Below are 23,946 nucleotides of genomic sequence, written 5' to 3'. Positions count from 1 at the left end.
TCATAACAAACATATTGACCATCACAGTCTAGATCTGGTTTTTCTCTTTTGTGCTCTGTATCTGACATAATATTTACATGTGGCATATAACAGAAGTGTTATATCTAAGGTTAATTAAGAACTCAGTGTGGTGTAAGGAATAATAGTGGGTATATATGAAATTGTGAAAGAATAAATATATTTTTTAGAAGAACTAAAGGTAGTAGCTGAAGGAAATGGGTTTTGTTTTTATTTATTTATTTAATCAACAAAAAATGTTATTTATGCATCAGTTTTATATTAGGGTACTGTATTTTTAAGTGTTTTTTTATTGAAAAAAATTGTCAAACAATATATTCTAATTATAGTTTCCCTCCTCCAACTCCTCCCAGATCCTCCCCACCCACCCAACTCTATGCCTTTTCTTTTTCTCTCTCTAGAAAACAAAGTCGGCAACAACAACAAAAATAAATAGAATTTTTTTAAAAAAATTCTAAAAAATTTTAAAACACACACACACAAAACAAAACATAAAAACGCAATATTGGGCCGGGCGGCAGTGACGCACACCTTTAATCCCAGCATTTGGGAGGCAGAGCCAGGCGGATCTCTGTGAGTTCGAGGCCAGCCTAGTCTACAGAGCGAGATCCAGGACAGGCACCAAAACTACACAGAGAAACCCTTTCTCGAAAAACAAAAACAAAAAGCTCAAACAAAGCCATCTGAGACACAAAGTCTACAAAAATAGCTGAGTTCATTTTGTGTTGGCTGTCTACTGCTGAGCATGGGGTCTACCCTGAAGTGTGATTAATATCCCAGTGAAAAATACTCGTTTTCCATAGGAGAACACTAATTTTTCCTTTGCAAGTGGGTTATTAATTGGAGATAACTTCTTGATTAGGGATAAGAGCTTCAACCTACATCACTAAAGAAAACTAACTCTCCCTCCCACAGCAGATAACAAAGGCCAATAGCTACTCAGCTAATGGTGGGGTTTTGTCTGGCTTGAACATGAGTAGGTCATAACCACACTGTCATAACCACCATGAGTCGTGGGCACAACCATCCTACCGTGCCTGGAAAATGTTTTCCTTGATGTTATCCAGCACCTCTGTCTTTTACAATCTTTCCACCCACTCTTCTGAGAAGATCCCTGGGCCTTGGGTAAAGGGGTGTGATATGTACATCCCATTTAAGGCTGAGCATGGCACAGTCTCTTTTTCTCTGCACGTTTACCAGTTGAGGAGCTCTTCATTGATTGCCATCTACTGCAAGGAGAAACTTCTCTGATGAGGGCAGCAGGTGGGCATTCACAACTCAGAAGCTGCATCCACATGGACAGTTTATTATAATAAAGAGATGAAGAGGCAGAGACAGAAAGAGGGAGCTAGAGAGAGGAAGGGAGAGAGCGGAGCATCGAGGGATGCACAGCTTGTGTGAGTGGAGGAAGAGGAGAGAGAAAAAAGGGGCAGAATTTTTCCTTAAAAAGACACTTTTACATCAGGACACAGGGTGGTGCCAAGGGGTGGGATCAGAATATTAACATTTCTCTGTTTTGATTATTATAAAAAGAGGTGAGTTGTGAGAGCAAGTAGGGAACAAAGGCGCTGAATTCTCGAGGCTACATCAAGCTGGAAAAGTGTTGTGGGGGAGCCAGGAGTCCCGCATGGTGGGATGTGCGAGTGAAGAAGCATTGTTAGCTGTCATGGTGGAAATCTCTGTTGTGGAGATCTCAGGTGTCTGTTCCTTGAGGTTGTGGCAGTGAATTGAAGGATGATGTGTTCTTCAGGATGGAAGGAACCATCATATATATCTGTCATTTCTCTGGAGGTGGCAGTGCATCCATCCCAGTTGGTGTCCTCGGTTGGGAGTGTACCCTCAGAGCTGGTGCCAGCTGGTGCAGGGGCTAGCATATCTGGAGAGCCCCTTGGCCCAGGCAGGAGGGGGGAAGCTGCAAAATATTCTCAAAAACGGATGAGGTCAAAATGGGCTCTGGAGACTGTTAATTTTTATCAGATTAGATTTTTTGATGCAGTAGAAGAACTTTCCCCAAGGACCTGTAGGTGTCTTTTAGACATCTGGAATAGATTTACATCGTAGCAAAAGGGTTGAAAATCCATAGAAATTAAGGACTCTTAAGAACGGTCTGTAGTCAATGTTGTATCAGTTTATCAAAGCTGCATTTATCAATATTAAAATTTTGAACCTCTGGAGTTATATCTGAAACCAGTCTATCCTGTACCATGAAGTCTGTGAATGAGGCATAGCTGTCTGTAATTTTAATAGGAAACTTATTAATGAACTGTCCGTAATCTTGGGATTGGGGCTGTCAAACTGATACACCCTAGTCATCAAACATCATCAGATCTGAGAAGGATAAATTCAAGAAGCAAGACAGTTTTCCAGCTACCCAGGCAGCAATCCCAAGTCTCTCCATGGTCGTTGGGGGGTGGGGGGCAGAATCCCCAAAGGCAGCATTTGTTCAGCTGATAGGCTCAGAAGATCTGACAGATTTTTCTATGGAGTAGAAATTTGGGGAGATTGACCTACCTGTCTTGACAGGGGGGGACAATCAATCCCCACTGATCCAGTAATTCGAGTCTGGACAGGACCTCAGCATTTCGCTGTGTGGCTGGCCTTGCCATAACTTCCAGGTGAAGGTTCTGTGGCCATCTATCTTCTTGGAGGAGATACAGGATGCTGCTGTCAGGAGCTGACATGTCTCTTTATCATAAGAACCTTTTATGTTAAACGCCATATTTTCAAATCTCTATAGGTGTTTGAGGAGTGAGGGAACAAAATCTGTTAGATGTATGTATAACTTTGAGAGCATATATATGACTTAAATCTGAATATACGGGTTTCCTAGTTAGTTACAGCTCAGTGAAGTTAACAAGGACAGGGGGCTAACCTTCAAGTACAGGCAGATTATAATCCTGAATGACTTATATAAAAATAATTATTTCTTAAGTCATACAATATCTCCCTGGTTCTGCATAAAGAAGGTCAAGTGTCTTATCTTATTGAAGAACCATTTTAATTAATAAATATCAATGGGCATTGGATGGCCAATCAGTTCTCTATGCCAGGGGATTTTCTTTCCTAACTTAGCCCTCCAGCCTGTCCTGGGAACAGGGAGCACAGAATGACCTGGTCTCCATAGCTGCTTCAAGCTGAACTGGGGCACAGGTGTTCAGGACCCAAGCAATGGGATATTTGTCAGAAGCATGTGGGTGTCTGACATGGCTGTAGAGGCAGGGGACAATTACATTTGGCTGTGGTCGACACCAAATAGACAAGAATCTCCGTTGGCATCCATGGCAGGGAAAGCACTGCGGGTTCCATAACTGCTGCTTTCTGCCAGCCTGCTGGAATACAGACTAGAGATGGGAGTGAAAATTCATAAATTTATTTGGAGCCTTTAGGCCTGTAGTTTGGGTAACTGGAGAACAGGAGAGAGAAAAAATGCCATCTTCAGGAATAGACAGGTGAGGAAAAACTCCTGAACTGGGGCAGGGATGGGACATCTGAAAAGCAGCAGTAGACTCATGCCTATAGGTTTTAAATCCTGAGCTTATGACCCAAATAGTATCAGAATTGTATTAATGTTAAAATCTGAAATTTAAAATCTTAAGCATTAGTGCTGCTACCCTATTCTGGCATAGGACCGTGCTGTCCCCACCTACCCAAGTGGCTGTGGAGGAACTAACACCAAGCCATGACTGAGCTTCTGCTCCACCCATGCTGCCCCTAGTAAAGATGGCAGTGAGGTCATATGACCTGCCAGTTTTGACCTTAGCCAAGATGGTGGCTAGACCATGTGGTTGCCCTATTTAAGATGGCGCCACTTAATCATGTGGTTGCCCTTATTTAAGATGGTGGCTCCTGATCACGTGACCACCTCTATCAAATATGGCGCCTGACCATGTGTTCATGTGTTTTTTTGTTTTGTTTGTTTGTTTGGTTTTTTTGTTTTGTTTTGTTTTTTGTCAAGACAAATCGAACAGGGAAGAAACAGGCAAAATGAAGCATTTAAAACTTAGTGAGAAACAAGTTAATGTGGCCACCTCTCAAGCTTCAGTAGCGGCAGCAGCAGGAGCAGCCAATGGGGCGGGGGAAGGACCCCACGCCAAAGTCCTACAGGTGGAACAGGAGGTCCTGGCAACAAAGTCAAGTGACAGAGAGAAAAGATTTAAGTGATAGAACTACAGACAAAGAAAGGTAGTAGAGGCAAGGGGTGTACATGCCGATAAAGGAACCTGGCGACAGGTGATGATGCAATTGCTTAGCAAAGGCTGGAGGACCACGGAGGGGTGGGCGACCGGGAGGGAGCTGGGAATGGGTAGGTGCATTTTTCCACAATGAGGACACAGTGCAAGACAGCCAAAGGACCGTCATCACAGAGGCTGTGGGCCATGGAATTCAGAGGGCACAAGTCGTCTTCATATGCCATCGCATAGGGGCAGGGGCCGAGGGGTTGGGAGCCCAAAAGGCAGTGAGCAAAACGAAACGGACCTCTAGTGTTCCGGAGAGTCAGCGAGAATGAATGGCTCAAGATAGCTCATGGACTGTCATCACAATGGCTATCGCTGTGGAGGACATAGGCCCGAGGGGCTTAGAGCCCGAAAGACAAGTGGTACCAGCACCACGAGAGACGAGCAAATCCTCAGTTGTGGGGAAATGGCCGAAAGGGGGTCTTACCAATTATGTTGGTGTTTGATGAAGTGAGTGTTGAAGGTCCCAGGGCTCCTAGTGTGTCTCAGCCGGCAGGCAGGAGAAATGCACCAGGAGGACCCCTGCCGAGTCACTAGCACCAATGTTATAAATTATTACACGGCGGGGGTCGGGGGGTGGGGGATAGGGGGATGGGTATCCCGCGTGTGCAGGAAAATGTGCTGGGCAGATGCAGCGGTGGGCATGGTGGCGACCCTTTCCATGGGGGCATGGCCGTGGGCAGCGGGTGGACATTCACAATCCAGAAGCTGCATCCACATGGAGAGTTTATTATAATAGAGAGATGAAGAGACAGAGAGACAGAAAGAGGAAGACAGAGAGAGAGAGAGGACGGGAGAGGGGGGGTCAGGGGTGCATACCTTGTGGGAGTGGAGGGAGAAAAGGGGCGGAGTTTCCCTTAAAAGGAGACTTTTATGTCAGGACACAGGGTGGTGCCAAGGGGCGGGATCAGAATATTAACAATTATATTTAAGAGAAGGGAGAACTTCTCATTGTGGAATTCTCTGTATGAGATTCCTCAGTAAGTGTGAAAGAAGAATTTTTAGGAAGTCCATAAGCATTTGGAGAGAGCTTCGCCCTGAGAGAAGAGAAAAGGGGAAAGAGGTGGCTGAGGTATTTCTGTCAGCCATAGAGAAGACAGGAGGGAGAGAGCAGCCAGAGGCATCTGGAAGAGTCCACAGCAGGGAGAGAACGTAGTAGATTTGGTGCATGAGAGGAGGGGGGTGGGGAGCAAGAGAAGAGGACCAAGAGACGGAGCAGGTCAAGAGAGGGGACCAACAGAGGGGTCAGGTCAAGAGAGGGGCCATGAGAGGGGGCAGGTCAAGAGAGGGGCCATGAGAGGGGGCAGGTCAAGAGAGGGGACCATGAGAGGGGGCAGGTCAAGAGAGGGGACCATGAGAGGGGGCAGGTCAAGAGAGGGGACCAACAGAGGGGGCAGGTCAAGAGAGGGGACCATGAGAGGGGGCAGGTCAAGAGAGGGGACCAACAGAGGGGGCAGGTCAAGAGAGGGGACCATGAGAGGGGGCAGGTCAAGAGAGGGGACCAAGAGAACCATGAGAACGAAGACAGCACGTGGCTGAAATGGCAGGGTTACATAGGAATGAGAAGCTGGGAGAAGGGAAGCCCATGAGCTGGAGAAGCTTAAGGTGGAGGGTGGGGTGAGAAGAGCTGAAGGAACCACGGGTCCTGAGTCTGGACACCAGCATGCACTTCGGTGTGCTAACAGGCACCACACTGAGCCATTTGTCCTTTGGACCAGAGGTTTGCTGGTTAAATTCAATTTTATTTAGAATGCATTCCAGGGTGAGCTGGGGTGGACAAAGTGAAATCGCCCACAAATTGGCTGTGAGACAAGCTGGTGGGCGGGGGGAGGGGGGCTGCAGGCCGGAAGGCTGTCCGTTCTACCTTCTGTCAGTCATACCTCCTGTGGTAAAAAGCACGGTGGTTTTGGCATCAAGCACGGCAGCAGACAGCAAGTGCCAAGCCAGGAGCAGAAGAAGAGAGGAGAAGGAAGGAAGTTCTCACAGAGCGAGGGGAGCCAGAATGAAGAGCAGCCCTGAACTCTTAGAGTGGAGCCGAAGGCCTCTGTAGCTTGCAGATGAGGAAGCAAATGGTCTTAATGTAGGGGACCTTCTAATGGTCTAAACATTTTCCACTTTTCCACTCCAACGAAGGCAATGGGGTCTTTAGATGAGTGATACCCATTAAGGGGGTTTTTGTGGATCAAGCAGGTCTAGGAAAGAGAAAAAAAAAACAAATGTCTCTATGACTTCAGGTTCTCTTTTGGAAATGTGGTCAAAGCCACAAAAGAGACCAAAGCTGAATTCCTAGCATCCCAGGACATCGGCAGGTCTGAGCAAAGCTCAGGAGAACCTTTGAGGCCGCAGCTCTAGGGGTTCGTGTTTATGGTCAGTTTTGGATTACAGGCAGAGGTCCTTAGTGGAGCCCCAGGGAAATTCACCAGCCAAAGGCAGAGAGAGGCTCAGGAAGGAAGGGCACAGATGGGCCAGGTAAAACGCTGAAGTTCTGATGCCGAAGCTCTGGCAAGAGGGAGATGGGCAGGAGCCCTGATGGGGAAGAGTGAATGGCTTTGGCTGGAAGGGGAAGAAGCCCATGGAAGGGGAAGAAGAGCACACAGTAGCGAGGGAGGGGAGCCCCCTGCCCAGGAGGATCCACTGAGGCTTACCTCTCGAGCTCTTGGCCAAACAAAATGTCTGAAAATGGATGTAGGGAACACAGCAAGTACAAGCCTCCTGTAGGGTGATTTGTCTCATTTGTCTTTGTTTGGGGAAGGAAGAGGAGAAATGGGGACTCAAGGGTCAAATGATTCTTCAGGTAAGACGTGTATTAACACTACAGCTATCACGGTGGGGGTCCAAGGCAAGAGGCTCCAGTTCTGCCAGAAAAATCAAGGCGTCTACTTGTTGTAGTTAGGGTTTCTATCGTTGCAACAAAACACCATGACCAAAAAGCAGGGCAGGATCCTGGAGGCAGGATCTGATGAGGAGACTGATGCTTGCTGGCTTGTTTCCCATGGCTTGCTCAGCCTGCTTTCTTATAGAACCCAGGATCACCAGCCCAGAGATGACACCACCCACCATGGGCTGGGCCCTCCCCCAGTGATCACTAATTGACAAAATGCGTTTCCACTGGATTTCATGGAGGCCTTTCCTCAACTGAGACTCCTTCCTCTCTGATGACTCTGGCCTGTGTCAAGTTGATGTAAAACCAGCTAGTGTGCTACTCTTAAATATTTTGAAGGAGCCGGGCGGTGGTGGCACACGCCTTTAATCCCATCACTCAGGAGGCAGAGCCAGGCGGATCTCTGTGAGTTCGAGGCCAGCCTGGGCTACCAAGTGAGTTCCAGGAAAGGCGCAAAGCTACACAGAGAAACCCTGTCTCGAAAAACCAAATATATATTTTGAAGGAATGGGAAGTCCTGCACTGTAAGGAAGCAGGCGTGGCTTGGCTAACACATGATCTGTGCTGTGGGACGTACACGCCTTTGGCTACACGACATAGATCATAGACACTAGCTAGGGGAGAGAATGGCTAGTGTGTGACTGCAGTCAGGCTGCCTTAGACCGTCGGGCAGGGGCCTAGCTGTGTGTTCCACCCTATTCACAGTCTTCTTTGCTTAAGGCCTACACGTTACCGGAAGTTCTAGGTTTTCTAACGGGCAAAGCTACTTCTAGCATTTTAGAAGATGAGGCCATCTCAGTTTCAGAAGGCCAAGATCCTCCAGCTAGTGACCAAAGGGCAGAGCCGCTGTCAAGCCAAAAAGGATTACCCAGAAGCCTTAATGTCTAATGGAGTTCGCCCTGCTGGTTTCCAGACTTGCTTGCACCCCACCCCTTTCTTCCTTATGGTCCCTCCTGTTGTGATGGTGCTGTCCATCCCAAGCCTATTTAGGAAACAGATAGCTCCTCATTTTAAAGCACCACAGCAGAGTTCTAAGTCTTGCCCACAGCCAACTGAGGAGATTACCTGGGGTGTGGGAGTTGAGGCTTGCCTTAGTCAGTGTTCTGTGGTGGTGAAGAGACACCATGACCAGGGCAACTCTTATGAAAGAAAGCATCTAATTGGGGCTGGCTTACAGTTCAGAGGTTTAGTTCATTATCATCATGGTGGGAAGCATGGTAGCACACAGGCAGACACGGTGCTGAAGAAGGAGCTCAGTGTTCGACATCACGACGTGATCGCAAGCAACGGAAGAGAGAGACTCTGGGTATGGAATGGGCTTTTCCAAACCTCAAAGCCCACCCCCAGTGACACACTTCCTCCAGCATAGCCATACCTCCGAATTCTTTCAAATAGTGCCACTTGATGGTGACCAAGCACTCAAATCTTTGAGCCAATGGGGCTATTCTCATTTAAACCACCACAATGCTGGAATTGGCTAAGACTTCAACACTGTTGGGACAATGTGAACACACTTTGCATGTGAGAAGACGTGAATCTGAAGGGAGAATTAGGCAGGATGTGATAAGATAAATTACATCCTTCAAATTCATGCGCCGAAGTCCTGATTCCTAGTACCTTAGAATGTGAGATTTGGTGGTAGGGCCTTTAAGAAGCAATTCTGGCCAGGCGGCGGTGGTGCATGCCTTTAATCCCAGCACTCAAGAGGTAGAGCCAGGCGGATCTCTGTGAGTTCGAGGCCAGCTTGGTCTATAGAGCAAGATCCAGGACAGGCACCAAAACTACACAGAGAAACTCTGTCTTGAAAAACCAAGGGGGTGGGAGTGGGGAGGAGAAGCAATTCTGTTAGATGTGAAGTCATTGGGTGAGCTCTCATCTAATACAACTAGAGTTCTTTTAAGAGGAGTGTTTGAGCCCAAGCACATACCAAGGGAAGTCTATGTGGTGGAGGTAGGAGAAAGGCATGCATCTATAAGCCAAGCAAAGAGGACCCAGACAACAATCACAACTTTTGTTTTGGGTTTTAATCTTCAGAACTGTAAGAAAACAAATTTCTACTGTTCAACATCCCTACCCCCACTGTAGTGCTTTGTTATGGCAGGCCCAACAGACTACGCAACCAGTTTAGTTTCATATAGTGAACAATAAAAAGGAGTTATTAGAATTAAAGCTCTGTGGTAGAGGGCTTGCCTTGAATTTCATCCCTAGCCTGGGGTGGTTAGTAGGGATAGAATTATCCATATGTGTATTAGTTACTTTTCTGTTGCTGTGATAAAATACCGTGGCCAAAAGCAATTTATAGGACAAGAGTTTCTTTGGGCTTATGGTTCCAGAGGGAGAGAGAGCTCATAATGGTGGGAGAGGCAGGAGGGGGAGCAGCCAAAGCAGGGAGCTGAGAGATCAGAACTTCAGCCACAAACATGATGCAGAAAGCAAAGTAGAGGTAAGTGGGTGATGCTATAAACTCTCACAGCCTGCCTCCAGTGACATACTTCCTATACCAAGGCTGCACCCCCTAAACTTCCCCCGAGGAGCACTGCCAACTGGGGACAACCGGAGACCACGTGCCCAAATAGCAGAGTGTAGGAGGGCATTTCTCATTCAAACCTCCACATTGCACTCCCTGGCCCCCACAGTCTTATGGCCATATCATAATGCAAAATGCATTTAGTTCAACTTCAGAAGTTCCCACAGTCTTTCACAGTCCCAGCATTATTAAAAGTCCAAAGTCTCTTCTGAGACTCAAGGCAATCTCTTAACTGTGATTCCATGTAAAATCGTAAAGCACATTGTATGTGCTTCACAACATACAATGGCACAGAAAAGGCATTCCATTCCAAAGGGGAGAAATTGGGACACAGTGAGGAAATACTGGACCAAAACAAAACCAAAACCCACCAGAGAATCCTTTTCCTCTCACGTCTTCTACCTTTTCATCCACGGAGTTCAGGATTATAGATTGGGGAGAAGAGTAAAAAGGAGTACAGGAAAATCAGGCCCACCCCACCACTCCAGCTGTGCTGTTCTTCCAACGTTCTCCCTAGATACTGAAACAGAAAGAAACTGCTAACTAAACCATCGAGCACGGTCTCACCGCTGCCGACCTTGAAAATACTCGTCCCTTCCTGCCCCTGCCATACAGTGCACATGACTATAAAAGGCTAGAGCATACACTGAAGTGCGAAAGTTGGGGATGTCCCTTTGTGAAAGCATTGTCTTGTGTTTGTTTCTCTGCTGGTGGATCTTTTGTTGTAGTGGAAAGTTGTTGTACAATGGCCACTCTACCTGTGTATATCACCAAGCACATCGCTGAAGTGCTTACTTTTTTATTTGGTACTTATTTTAAAGAAATGCATAGTATACACATGATATTGAGAAAAAAAAAACTTACTAGTCAAAGGATTCTTTTTTTTAAATGAAGCAGCCATTTCCCCTCATTTGAGAGGGTGACAGGACAGTGGAAGGATACCTCAGTTGGAGAGAAGACCACTCAGGCAGGCCTATTTAGTTATCCAAATTATTAGAAGTCTATTTCTTCCTAGTTAAGATAGTCATCGCCTGGTTTCTTCTTTACTAAAATTGACCCGTTCTATCAGCTCTACCATCTGTTCCACAGTGTAGCTCCTCCAGTGAGGCAATCCATTAATCTGTGAATGGAAGAAATCTTCGTCCTCTATCTCTATCCACAATCAGATGAAGGTTTGCAGCCTGCCATGTAGGCCTACCTGGCACCAGTGTGAACTTTAGACCAGTTAAAAGGTAAGGGCAGTGCTTGGCAAACTGATATCAAGCACACAGATGCAGATAAGGACTCAGAGTTTACATAACCTATTCAGGAAAAAAAAAAAAAATGAGGAAGGCCAAGGAGAAGGAAAAGTCAGTTTATCTACAAAGCTCTAGCATGCATTGGCAAAGCTGGTTTTTCTGCACCATTAAAGCCGATAAAATGGAGTATCACAGGCTTGATCTTAACAAGAATCCGAGTTAACCATTAAGCAAAAGAATGAAAGGAGGCTTTGCAGTTGTATCAGAATAAAGATATGGTAGGTAACTTCGTTCTGCAAAACAGAAGGAAAAAAGATAATGTATACAACTAGACAGATCTGTCAACACCAACCACTTTATAGAATTGGGAACTAACCAATTATTGGCAGCAAACTGGGAGAAGCATTTATTCTTGGGAAGTTTCTATCTTCAAGTAAGAAATGTATGCCCATAGATGCCTATCACTTGCTCAGTCGATAACTTTTAAGTAAGATCAACTGACTATGAAAATACTGGCACACAAAGACTAAATTCCAAGGGATGGCTGAGGGGCTGAAAAACTTTTGGCTTTATTGAGCACGAGAAATGAACATGTAATGAATACTCAGGAATGGGGGAGGGGGGAACAATCAGCTTTGCTAGCCCCTCATTGCAGTCCCACTCACGGTGAGCACCAGACCAATGAGGAATTTAGCAAGGAGAGTTTTGCAATAAAGTTATATAGAAGGATTGAGAAAATCTCTCCACATATCCCCCATGAACATGTTGAAGAGACCTGAGAAGTTCCAGAAACAAGTAAAGGTCTAGAAAAACAGGAAAGCTGGGCATTGCCAACCCATATACAGATGGGTTGACATAGACTGGATGCCATGCAGAACTAAAGTACTGAAGCAAATCTCTACCCAAATAATTGCCTGACTATTCTAAATAATTTGTTATGAAAATAGAGATGAGCTGGGTGGTGGTGGCAGCACATGCCTTTAATCCCAGCACTTGGGAGGCAGAGGTGGGCAAATCTCTGATTTGGAGGCCAGCTTGGTTTATAGAGAGAGTTCCAGGATGGCCAGGGCTACACAGAGAACCCCTGTCTCAAAAAAACAAACAAAAGAAGATTCATGAATCCTCATTATGGAGCTGGAGAGATGGCTCAGTGGTTAAGAGCACTGGCTGCTCTCCCAGAGGTCCTAAATTCAATTCCCAGCAACCACATGGTAGTTCACAACCATCTGTAATGGGATCTGATGCCCTCTTCTGTCATGCAGGCATACATGCAAACACTCATATATATAAAATACATGAATAAATAAATCTTTTTTTTTAAAAAAAAAGGAAAATAAGGTATAACCTTTATGAAATCAAGCTAATAAAGTAAAGGAGAAGAATTATAGCTAAACGAAGACAGAATCTGTACCTCATGCAGGAAACAGAATCCATAATCCAGGCAAGTCACTGTCTAGAGTTGCTACAATTAAAATGGACAAGACATAGAAACAGTAAATTATGAACTACTCCAAAGATCAAAGACGAAGGAAATTGGAACAAATTCTAAAGGGCTATATTTAATAGACAAAGACTTGAATGCAATTACTTTTAATATGTTCAGAGAATTGAAACTGTTTGAGGGGTTAAAAGAAAACTACTGAACAAATAGGATGCCTGGAGAAATGCAAACTCCGAAAAAAGTGGAAATTCTGCCACTGACCAAAGGGAAGAACCCATGAGAGCAGGGCGTTATGGTAAAATGCACAACTGTGATCCTAGAATTTGGTATGCTGAGGCAGGAGGATTGTAAGTTCAAAACCAGCCTGAGCTATAAAGTGCAACCTGTCTCAAAGATGGGGGGAAATAGTAAAGGAGATGGAGGAGGGAGAAAGTGGGGGAGATGGGATGGGAGGGAAGGAAGGGAGCAAAGAATCAAATAACTTGAAAAAATTAATAAAAACAATCTAGTTTGAGGGTGGGGTAAAAAAGAATGGAGATAAATAACAGAGCCAGCAACTCAGGAGAAAAAACGAAATTTCCCCACATACATGTAACATGAGCTCCAAAAGAAGAAGAAGGGAGCCAGGCGGTGGTGGCGCACGCCTTTAATCCCAGCACTTGGGAGGCAGAGGCAGGTGGATCTCTGTGAGTTTGAGGCCAGCCTGGGCTACAGAGTGAGTTCCAGGACAGGCACCAAAACTACACAGAGAAACCCTGTCTCGAAAAACCAAAAAGAAAAAAAAAAAAAAAAAGGAGGAGGAGAGAATGAAGACATACTAACTGAAATATCTTCCAAATTTGATGAAGAACTTTACATTATAGACCCAAGAAGCTCAACCGACATCAACTTTTAAAGAGAGAACACCAAAGAACCAGGCATAGTGGTGAGCATTTGTGACCCTGGCAGGCAGAGATGTTAAGTTCAAGGCCAGCTTGTCCTACACAAGACACCACTTCTAAACAAAAACAAAACATACAGAGAACCTCTCACATACATACATCATTGTAGCTAGAGTTTTCCTGCCTGGCCCACAGTCAGGACAAATCTCACCTGCCAGTCCCACAGCCACTCAGACCCGACCAAGTAAACACAGAGACTTATATTGGTTACAAACTGTATGGCCGTGGCAGGCTTCTTGCTAACTTTTCTTACAGCTTAAATTAATCCATTTCTATAAATCTATACCTTGCCACATGGCTCGTGGCTTACCGGCATCTTCACATGCTGTTTGTCATCATGGCGGCTGGCAGTGTCTCTCTCTCCCAGCTTCCTGTTCTCTCCATTCTCCTCTCTGTTAGTCCCGTCTATACTTCCTGCCTGGCCACTGGCCAATCAGTGATTTATTTATTGACCAATCAGCAACACATTTGACATACAGACCATCCCACAGCACATCATAGTCAGTGACATGGCTGAAATCTACTGTCAGCAAGGAAAATTTTGAAAAGCAGCAGGAAAGGACTCATTAAATTTAGAGGAATTATAATAGGATTGATGATTTTTTTTTTTTAATCAGAAAGTACCTCAGTAACACCAAGAGTGCCATGACCTTACACAGCCTTAGAGACTGATCTAGCTGGGGTGATGGGAAATGAAAAAATGGCACACATACAGAAAAGTTTGCATCTCATGAGCAATGTACTCTGATGGAGTTGTACCGAGAGGAACCCGAAGACTTAGCTCATTAACCTTATACATCTGCATCCAGGAGGAGTCGGGGGTGTTGTATACAGCTAAGCAAGGATGTGGGTTTAGCTAGATCTCTGTAGAGGAGCAATCTAAGGCTGTAAACATCTGGGAGGAGAAAGTTGCCAACCTCATTTTCTACACAGTCAGCACATACACACACACCAGGGGAAGGCCATTCCCATGCATCCGAGGCACTGGAGACTGGAGTCCTTGACATGGCCTTGCGTATGTAAACAACACACATTCATTCAGGACTGCATCTGCTCTTACACATTCACTCAGGGCTTCCTCTACTTCCCACACAAAAGACAATGGAATAATTTTTTTTAAGGGGGAGGGTGTTGGAGATTTGGTTCAGTGGTAGAGCACTTGGAAGAGCAGAGGAGGAATTGTGGGAGCCAGAGGGGTCAGGGATACTGGGAGAGCATGGCCTGTGGAATCAACTAAGCAGGGCTCATGGGGCTCACTGAGACTGAAGCGGCAATCTTGGAGCCTGCATGGATCTATCCTAGGTCCTCTGCATATATGTTATGATTGTTGACTTGGTATTTTTGTGGTACTCCCAACAGTGGGAGTGGGGAGTGTCTCTGACTCTTTTGCCTACTCTTAGGACCCCTTTCCTCCTACTGGGTTCCCTTGCCCAGGCTTGATGTGAAGGTTTGTGCCTGGTTTTATGGTATCCCGTGCCGAGTTTGGTTGATGTCCTTGGGAGGCCTGCTCTTTTCTGTCAGCATAGGCTTGGAATCACTCTAGTCTGTACGATGAGATGAAGGTATAAAAATGTTAGCACATCGGGGAACTAAAGAAAACAGACGGGAAGCTCCTAGTACCTTGCCTGACTTTGCAGGGTAGAAAGAAGCCATATGAGAGCTAGGGATGTGGCTCAGTTGGTAAGGTGCTTGCCATGCAGACTGAGCTCCTGAGTTTGAGCCTCAGCAACCATGTAAAAGCCAGTCATGGGGCATGTGTCTGTAACCCTAGGACTGGAGAGTGAAACAGGTGGATCTTGGGCACTTGCTGGCCAGACAGTCCAGCCAAAATTGTGAATTCTGGGTTCAAATCAGACCCTATCTCCAAAAACCAGAAAAGGATACCTTAAATTTATGAGTACGGAAAGTAACAGTGTGGGGTGATGCGTGAGTCTGAGTCTTCACTGCTCATGTGAGATGAATTTTTGAGCTGGTAAAGGTTGCCCTATCTGAATATCCCAGGGACCTGCCCTGAAAAGATTTCTCTCAGGGTCCTGGGAAAGATGCTATGGCCAGCATGGAGTATTCTGAGGGGAAAGAATCTATGTACACCATGCTCTTTTGTCCGTTTACTTTATTTCTCTAAGATAAAATTCTATCTATACAGCTTCAGTTTTATCCTGACACTCAGTTCCTCTCTGTCCCTTCTTTTTCTGTCCTCTCATAGTCATAACTAAGTTTTTATGCTCTCGACCTCATCTTCATCCTCCATTCCTCTGTCCTCCATCTTTCCTTCCTCTTCTCCTGATCTGACCCAATCCCTACTCATCCAAAAACTCCGCCCTGTTCTCTCTTCTCCAGCCACGCAACTCTGCCCAGCCCAGGAATTCTGTCCCAGCCTTCCTTTCACCTGGTTATGCAAAAAGCCCTTTAGTCCTGAGTCAATAGCTCTGGAATGCCACTAGGCCTGAAGGGAAGGGATGGTTTGAGCTTCATGTGCACAAGGAACAAAGCTATGTATCTACATACCCACATGTCTCCTAGTCTTAGAGGCAGGCATTGTCTCTGTAGGGGTGTTACCTAGTTCAGATCAGCAGTAGGTCTGAGAAGCTTATACTGTTTGCCATTATGGCCTAGGAATTATGGGCACCCAAGAAATTGATAGTAGGAAACAGCTGATGTATTAAACGCCAATCTTTCCTGATATTTGACTTTCCTCTAGAATAATTCCTTGACCGTTCTAGGTATAGCTTTATCAGATACAGCTGAATCTCTATTTCATATACTTGTGGCCCACAGCTTTGCCCCAAAGGTGATCTGCCTATTTTGCAAGATGCCCCAGCCCTATTGAGAGAGAGAGGAGAGGAAAGAGAGAGAAAAAAAGAGAGGGGGAGAGAAAGAAGGAGGGAAGGATATATATATATATATATATCCATTTATATATATATATATATATATATATATATATATATATATATAGAGAGAGAGAGAGAGAGAGAGAGAGAAAGAAAGAGAGAGAGAGCAGGAGCGAACCAACATTGACCTCTGGCCATTGTTCACCCATGTAAATGCATCATGCACAGAAAGGGAGGGGGAGGGGAGGAGGGGAGGGGAGAGGAAGAGATGAGAGAGAGAGAGACTGTTAATGAATGAATAATGAATGAATAAATATGAGGAAGCTAGATTGCTTGGTGAAAGCATTCATTTCCCAAAGACAGTCTATGAAGCCTAGAATGGGTGACTAGAAAACTTAACATGACAAAGAAACATGACAGCCCCAAAGAATAGAATAACATTCACACAAAAGCCATTCCAAAGAAATGGAGAGTTATCAATTACCAGAACACAATTCCAAATAACTACTTTAAGGAAGCACAGTAAGCTTCATAGACTGATGAAGAAATCACATAATCAATTTAAGAATAAACCAGGAAGCCGGGCGGTGGTGGCACACGCCTTTAATCCCAGCACTCGGGAGGCAGAGCCAGGCAGATCTCTGTGAGTTCGAGGCCAGCCGGGACTACCAAGTGAGTCCCAGGAAAGGCGCAAAGCTACACAGAGAAACCCTGTCTCGAAAAACCAAAAAAAAAAAAAAAAAAAAAAAAAAAAAGAATAAACCAGGAAGTCCAGCAATAAGAAACCCAATGGGAAGAGGCCCCATGCCTGAGTCATCAGCCCCCACGCCCCTGGCAGTGAAGTCCATGGCATGGGTCAGGCGTGTGTCATAGCTCCAATCTTTTTTTTTTTTCCCTGAGACAGGGTTTCACCAAGTAGTCCTGGCTGTCTTGGAACTCACTCTCTAGACCAGACTCACTCTCGAACTCAGAGATCTGCCTTCCTCTGCCTCTCAAGTGCTGGGAATAAAGGGTAAGCTGCCACCACCTGGCAGCTCCAACCTTGGGGACAAAATGAGAGCAATAACCACGGTTAAACCATCTGCTTCACTAAAAGTGAGGAAATAAAAAAAATTCAAGAAAGGTCTGCATGAGACATGGAGAAATTTCCTTTGTCCTGGTTAAAAGACCAGGGAGAGGCATATCCCTGTCAGCACTCTGACAGTCACAGAGACATGGTAACGTAGAAAGAAAAAGTTAGAACAGGATTCACTACCATGCTGAGCTTTACTGCTGGTTCTGAAGTTTAAGCAGTTGAGAACTGCTTGTTCATTATGTATCATGACCATGAAAAGTGAGTCTCCACGCTTGTGTCAAGAATCTTTCTCCCATCCTCTGTGTTCTTTCAGTCACCACCAAGTTCCCAAGGAAAAATATCACTTTCTTCAGAACAAATGTTAGTTAACACTCATAACTTTGATAAACGGAATAAAAGCACGTCATGTCTGAGTTTTAGGAACGTATCTTCCCAGTTTGCCGAACACGGCATTGTGCTTGCGCTGGCACATCTCTAGACACACCACCAGCTTGTATACGTTGTAAAGTATCTTTTGTCCATTGTCTATGGTTTTTCCTTACTAATTTGTAAAAGTTGGGCCTGGAGAAATGGCTCAACAGTTAAGAGCACCGGTTGCTCTTCCAGAGGATCTGGGTTTGATTTCCAGCACCCCACATGGCAGCTCACAACTGTCTGTAACTCCAGTTCCAGAGAATCAGACTTTCTCTTAGACATGCACGCAGGTAAAACACCCATACACACAAAATAAATTGCATTAAATTTGAAAAAATAAGTAAAAAAAATGTGTAAGGGCTTTATAACGTAATTGACATTCATTGTATAGCTACCACAGTTTCCTGATTTATTACCTTTCCGGCTTTTAAATTAAATACACTTGTGTGTTTACACATAGGTGTGTGTGCCATGGTGTGCATTTAGAGGTGAGAGGGCAGCTTGTGGGAGTGGGTCTTCTTTCACCAACATTAGACTTGGGTCATCCAGCTCAGCGGCAAGTACCCTTACTCACTGGGCCATTCACCTGCCCCCTTTTCATCTTTGTGACATAAAAAATGATTATGTAATAATCTTTCTTTTCTCTAATTGTCTCTTTTGCATCTATGCCTCTAAAGGCTTTTACACTGAACTCAATATTTACCTGTCCTCCACTTCTCCCACACCATTTCTTTTTAACGCAGCCTCAGGGCCAGCCATCTTCTCTGCATCCCTAAATTACCTGACATACAATAATACTACAGTGATGTAAAAGCTTTTCACATAAAAAGAGTTGATCCTTGTTGGTGCGGCTCATTACTTGCAATCAATTTTCCTTCTGGAGGGGATGGTTTTTTTGAGGCAGTGCCCGGTCCCGCGGGCCAGGTTATTTGATGAGACCCGAGGAGGCACCTCCTGAAAGATCAATGGGGGCGAGAGAGAAAGGAGACCAGGCGCGTAAAGGAAGACAGAGTCAGTCTGAGTTGCGTCGAGGTCTCGTTTATTGACTGGGTGTTGAGGCTTATAAACAGGGCTTCAGGCAGGGATGGGGAGCAGGGGAAGCACGGAGAGAAGGATGGAAAATTCCTAAGGGAGGGTGAGGTCACTTTGGTCCCAGGCCCCTGCAGCTGGCTGATTAGCAGGTACTCCAGGAAGTTGTACAGCCTGAGGTTAGGCCAGGAACTTCCTGCTTTTGTAAGGTTTGATAAAGTAAGGACACCACTGTTCGGAATCGGTCCCCAACAAGGCAGGATCTCATGTAACCTAAGCTGGCCTTTCATTCCCTAGGTTGGTGAGGATGATCTGGACCACTAGATCCTCTGCTTTCCACCTCGCAAGTGCTAGGATTATAGGCATGCAATGTACCACCACCATGATGGGCTCCAACTACATAGAGTGGAAAGACTTTTAATTCATGCAAAACCGCCGGGCATGTTGGTGTATCCTTGTGATTACAGTGCTAGGAAGATAGGCAGATCTGGAGAGCTCACTAGCCAGCCAGCCTAGCATGATGGGCTCCAAGCCAATGAGAGGCCTTGTCTTAGAGTGAGGTAAATGGTACTCCTGAGAAGCAATACCTGGGGCTGCCCTCTGGCCTCTACACACATACCCACACACACACACACACACACACACACATCACACACACACACACACACACACACACACACATATACACATACATACACATACATACATACATACATGGGGCTCTCTGTGTCTATATGTATTTATACGTCTTCCTCATTCAGTTACCTAACAGTTGTCCCCATCTTTTAGGTGTCCTAAAACACTGATGGCAAACTTTAAGGGCCATGCTCTCCCAGGGAGTTTCTTTCTGCTGTTTGGACTATGGTGGTCAGTGAAGTACCCAATGAAGTACTTTCATCAAAGGGGCCTGAAGAAGAACAGACTGAGCCAGCAGCAACAGCGTATTGAGATCATTGAAGGTGCAGTCAAGATTTTGTTCGCAGTCATTGGTAAGGACAGAATTTTGTCTGCGGTACCTCCTCTCACACCCAGCACCTTCAACCCATTTCCTGGATCCTGTGAAATAGATGTCTTCCTAGCAGGGATAACAGGACAAGATCTTAGGTGACTACAAGTCTGTTTTATTTTGCTACCCAATGTGTACAAAGCTTTATACCATAGCTAATGGGCCCTTATATTATATACACTATGAAAAACTACCAAGTAAACCACAGTTTTTGCCCTACAGAAGTTGCAGGAACAGAAGAAATACTATGTGGAAAACAGAAAATACAAATAAAAATTGGGGGGGGGTGGGAAAAAATTGGAGAGTGGGTAATTTTTTTATTGTTTAAAATTAATTAATTTATTTTTCTGTTATCAGCTTGATACAGTATGTATTCTTATCTTAATAGTGAGATGTTTCATTGAGGCTTGCTCAGTAATTGAGTAAAACCGGAATTTATTATAAGCCACAGTCATCCTAGGGACCTCCATGCTATATATATAGCCTCCATGGTTCTGTGGGTTGTAGTCTGATTGATCTTTATTTTATATCTAGAATCCACTTATGAGTGAGTACATACCATGTTTGTCTTTCTGGGTTTGGGTTACCTCACTCAGGATGATTTTTTCTAGTTCCATTCATTTGCCTGCAAATTTCATGCTTTCATTGTTTTTCTCTGCTGAGTAGTACTCCATTGTGTATATGTATCACATTTTCTTCATCCATTCTTCAGTTGACGGGCATCTAGGTTGTTTCCAGGTTCTGGCTATTACAAATAGTGCTGCTATGAACATAGTTGAGCTTGTATCTTTATGGTATGAATCAGCATTCCTTGGGTATATGCCCAAGAGTGGTATGGCTGGGTCTTGAGGTAGTTCGATTCCTAATTTTCTGAGAAACCGCAATACTGATCTCCACAGTGGTTGTACAAGCTTGCATTTCCACTAACAGTGGAGGAGTGTTCCCTTTGCTCCACATCCTCTCCAACATTGACTGTCATTGGTGTTTTTGATTGTAGCCATTCTGACAGGTGGAAGGTGGTATCTCAGAGTCATTTTGATTTGCATTTCTCTGATGATTAAGGATGTTGAGCATTTCTTTAAATGTCTTTCAGCCATTTGTGATTCTTGTTTTGTGAATTCTCTGTTTAGCTCTTTAGCCCATTTTTTAATTGGATTGTTTAGTATTTTGATGTCTAGTTTCTTGAGTTCTTTATATACTGTGGAGATCAATCCTCTGTCAGATGTGGAGTTGGTGAAGATCTTTTCCCATTCTGTAGGTTGTCTTTTTGTCTTATTGACCGTGTCTTTCTCCCTGCAAAAGCTTCTCAATTTCTAGAGGTCCCGTTTATTAATTGTTGTGCTCAGGGTCTGTGCTGTTGGTGTTATATTTAGGAAATGGTCTCCGGTTCCAATGCGTTCAAGAGTACTTCCTACTTTCTTTTCTATTAAGTTTAGTGTAACTGGATTTATGTTGAGGTCCTTGATCCACTTGGACTTGAGTTTTGGGGTAATTTTTTAAAGCAATGAAAAGCACTAAATAGGATTTAGTTTAAAATAAAAAAAAAATAGTCCTTTTCTAGATCTCAGAGTTAACAACCACCTCACTGGCACATCTTCCACCCACAAGCAGCAAGCATCTGCCAGGAGGGGTAATCCACAGGGAGGCCAACAAGGCAGGCAACAGAAAGGTTGAGAAAGTCCTCAGAGGACTGTGAGGGATTTGAACCCTGCCTCTTTCTCCCCAAATCCCCCACTGCTGTTCTGCAGCAGCTCTTCAGGGGACTGTCAGTGACAACAGTAGCAAGTGCTCCTCCCGGAACCACACCTGCTGAGGGCCCTGAGGGAGCTTATCCTCAGGTGGCCTCTGCCACTTGGCCTCCGCCTACCATTGTCTGGGCATGAAGCAGTGACAGAAAGGCCCTCCTGCAAGCAGAACTTAAACACCTGCCAGAGCTAGCCAAGACTTCCTGCAGGCACCCACAGCTCTTTGTGGAGCTCATGAGTAAGAAGACCACACATATGTCTTGATAGTAAGGAAAGCATCAACACTGACTTTTTTAAAAAAAGAAAAACCGCTAAATTGCATTTCCCATCCTGGCTGGGTGAAAGTGACATCTGTTCAGTACCTCTAGTGCTCCTGTCAGATGCCAGCACCTCGGGGTTCTGAGTACTGGGAAACAGTGGGAAGCACACATAGTCCCCACTTCACAGAGCATCCATTCTGTTATCAGGGGCACTTTTCCTGGATCATTTCATAAACTTCCCAATCCCTTATAGGTGAGTGCAAATTTGAATGACTTCCAGGCGTCCCTCAAAATATTTTAGATACTGAGCATAAAGGCCAATCTGCCTTTTAAACATGATAGAAAGTGGAAAGGACAAAAGCCATGGGTGGCCGGGCGGTGGTGGCGCACGCCTTTAATCCCAGCACTCGGGAGGCAGAGCCAGGCGGATCTCTGTGAGTTCGAGGCCAGCCTGGACTACCAAGTGAGTTCCAGGAAAAGGCGCAAAGCTACACAGAGAAACCCTGTCTCGAAAATAAAAAAAAAAAAAAAAGCCATGGGTGGTACAGGCTGTAATCCCTGCACTTGACAGTCAACAAGATAGCAAATTTGGGGCTAGCCTGGGCTTAACAGTGAGATTGTCTCAAAAAGCAAAAACTAAACAAAGCAAAAAAAGAGAGTGGCAAGAACCATGAGCTGCCTCACTTTTGTCTCTCCAGGGCCCACGGCTGCCAACTGTGTGGCCTCACACTGTTCACCAGTGTTGTAAACAAAGGCCTGAGGAAGGTTACCCACTCTATGGCAGCCCCAACACATACCCAGGAGCAGCTTCCCTCTCTCAGGCCTGAACATTGGTCATCGTTGTGGCTTCTAGTCAGTGTCCTTTCAGCCTCATTCTCTCTTGGATTTCTGCATTGCTCACCGATACATAATCCAGAGAGCACAGCAGGCTTTCTTTTGGGCCACCAACCAGCTCCCAAATCATGGTGCAGGGACTTATTATTAGTTATGAATGCTCAGCCTTATCTTATGCTTGTTCACAAGTCTTATAACTTATGTTAACCTGTTTCTCTTCTTCTACGTTTTGTGTCGGGGCTTTTTACCTTTCTTTCATTCTGTGTGTCCTACTCTGTGTCTGCTGGCTGGTAGCTGCCTGGCTGGCCCCTGGTGTCTCCTTCTCTCCCTCATTCTCTTCTCCCTTCTTAACTCTAGATTTCTCCTCCTACTTATTCTCTTTGTCTGTCAGCCCCACCTCTCCCTCTACTGCCTAGCTATTGGCTATTCAGCTTTTCATTAGACCAATCAGGTACCTTAGGCAGGCAAGGTGAAACAGCAACACATCTTCGCAGTTAAACAAATATAACCCATCTTTGCCTAGTTAAAGTAATATTCCACAGCAAAAGATCAGTGTCTCGCCAGGCGGTGGTGGCGCACGCCTTTAATCCCATCACTCAGGAGGCAGAGCTAGGCGGATCTCTGTGAGTTCGAGGCCAGCCTGGGCTACCAAGTGAGTTCCAGGAAAGGCGCAAAGCTGCACAGAGAAACCCTGTCTCGAAAAACAAAAAAAAAAAAAAAAAAAAAAAAAAAAAAAAGATCAGTGTCTCAGTCACATTATCATCTAAGGGGAAAGGCTCTATTCTGTCTCTGCTGGGGAGCAGATTCCCTGGTGACCAGTATGTTCTATTTCTATCGTGGCTTCTGCCCTATCCTCAAACCCTGAAGAAACATCCAGGGACAGGTGTTTGCACAGGCTTCTCAGAAACATTTTGTATGGCAGTAGTTCCGCAGTCAGTCTGCTGACCTGTTGGCTGCTGTCACCCATATCTGAACCTGGCTCACATCTTCAGGCAATTTTTGCTATCTCTTGTTTGTCTTGTTGAAACCTTCCCCATTTCCGTTTTCGCTCTTACTTCCTGGCAGGGATCCTGGCAGAGCAGTTTGTTCCTGATGGGCCTCACCTCCACCTCTACCATGAGAATCAATGGACAAAGCTAATGAATTGGCAGCACAGCACCATGTACCTGTTCTTTGGTGTCTCAGGACTCATCGACATGCTCACCTACCTTTACTTCAACATTGTGCCCCTGGGGGTAGACAGAGTGGTTTTAGCTATGGCAGTATTCAATGAAGGTAAATTGGACGGAGAAAGGGAAAGAAAAATGGATAAGTTGAATTTACCAGAGATCAAAATTTAAAAGAAATATTAATGTATAATGACTTTCTCAGAAAATCAATTCTCAAGACATATTGTACGTGCATGTGGGTGTTCACTCATTCATCCAACTTCTTACAAACCAGCACCATAGCTGACCTATTACACCTA

The 23,946-nt window shown here is 45.1% G+C and overlaps 1 protein-coding gene across 1 annotated transcript in view; it reads left to right on the top strand.

The window, feature by feature from the left end:
• Tmem45b (transmembrane protein 45B) overlaps window positions 1-23,946 on the top strand; it is a 48,047-nt gene that overhangs the window by 21,431 nt on the left and 2,670 nt on the right. Inside the window, exons 2-3 of the mRNA XM_059267575.1 lie at window positions 19,423-19,622; window positions 23,544-23,753. Of these exons, the coding sequence (XP_059123558.1) occupies window positions 19,439-19,622; window positions 23,544-23,753 (394 nt within the window). The 5' untranslated portion in view covers window positions 19,423-19,438. The remainder of the gene's footprint in view (window positions 1-19,422; window positions 19,623-23,543; window positions 23,754-23,946) is intronic.

The sequence above is a fragment of the Peromyscus eremicus genome, chromosome 7 (genome assembly GCF_949786415.1).
Source record: "Peromyscus eremicus chromosome 7, PerEre_H2_v1, whole genome shotgun sequence".
NCBI lineage: Eukaryota > Metazoa > Chordata > Mammalia > Rodentia > Cricetidae > Peromyscus > Peromyscus eremicus.
Note: the sequence above shows the minus strand (reverse complement) of the source record. Positions and strands in the feature narration are given on the sequence as shown.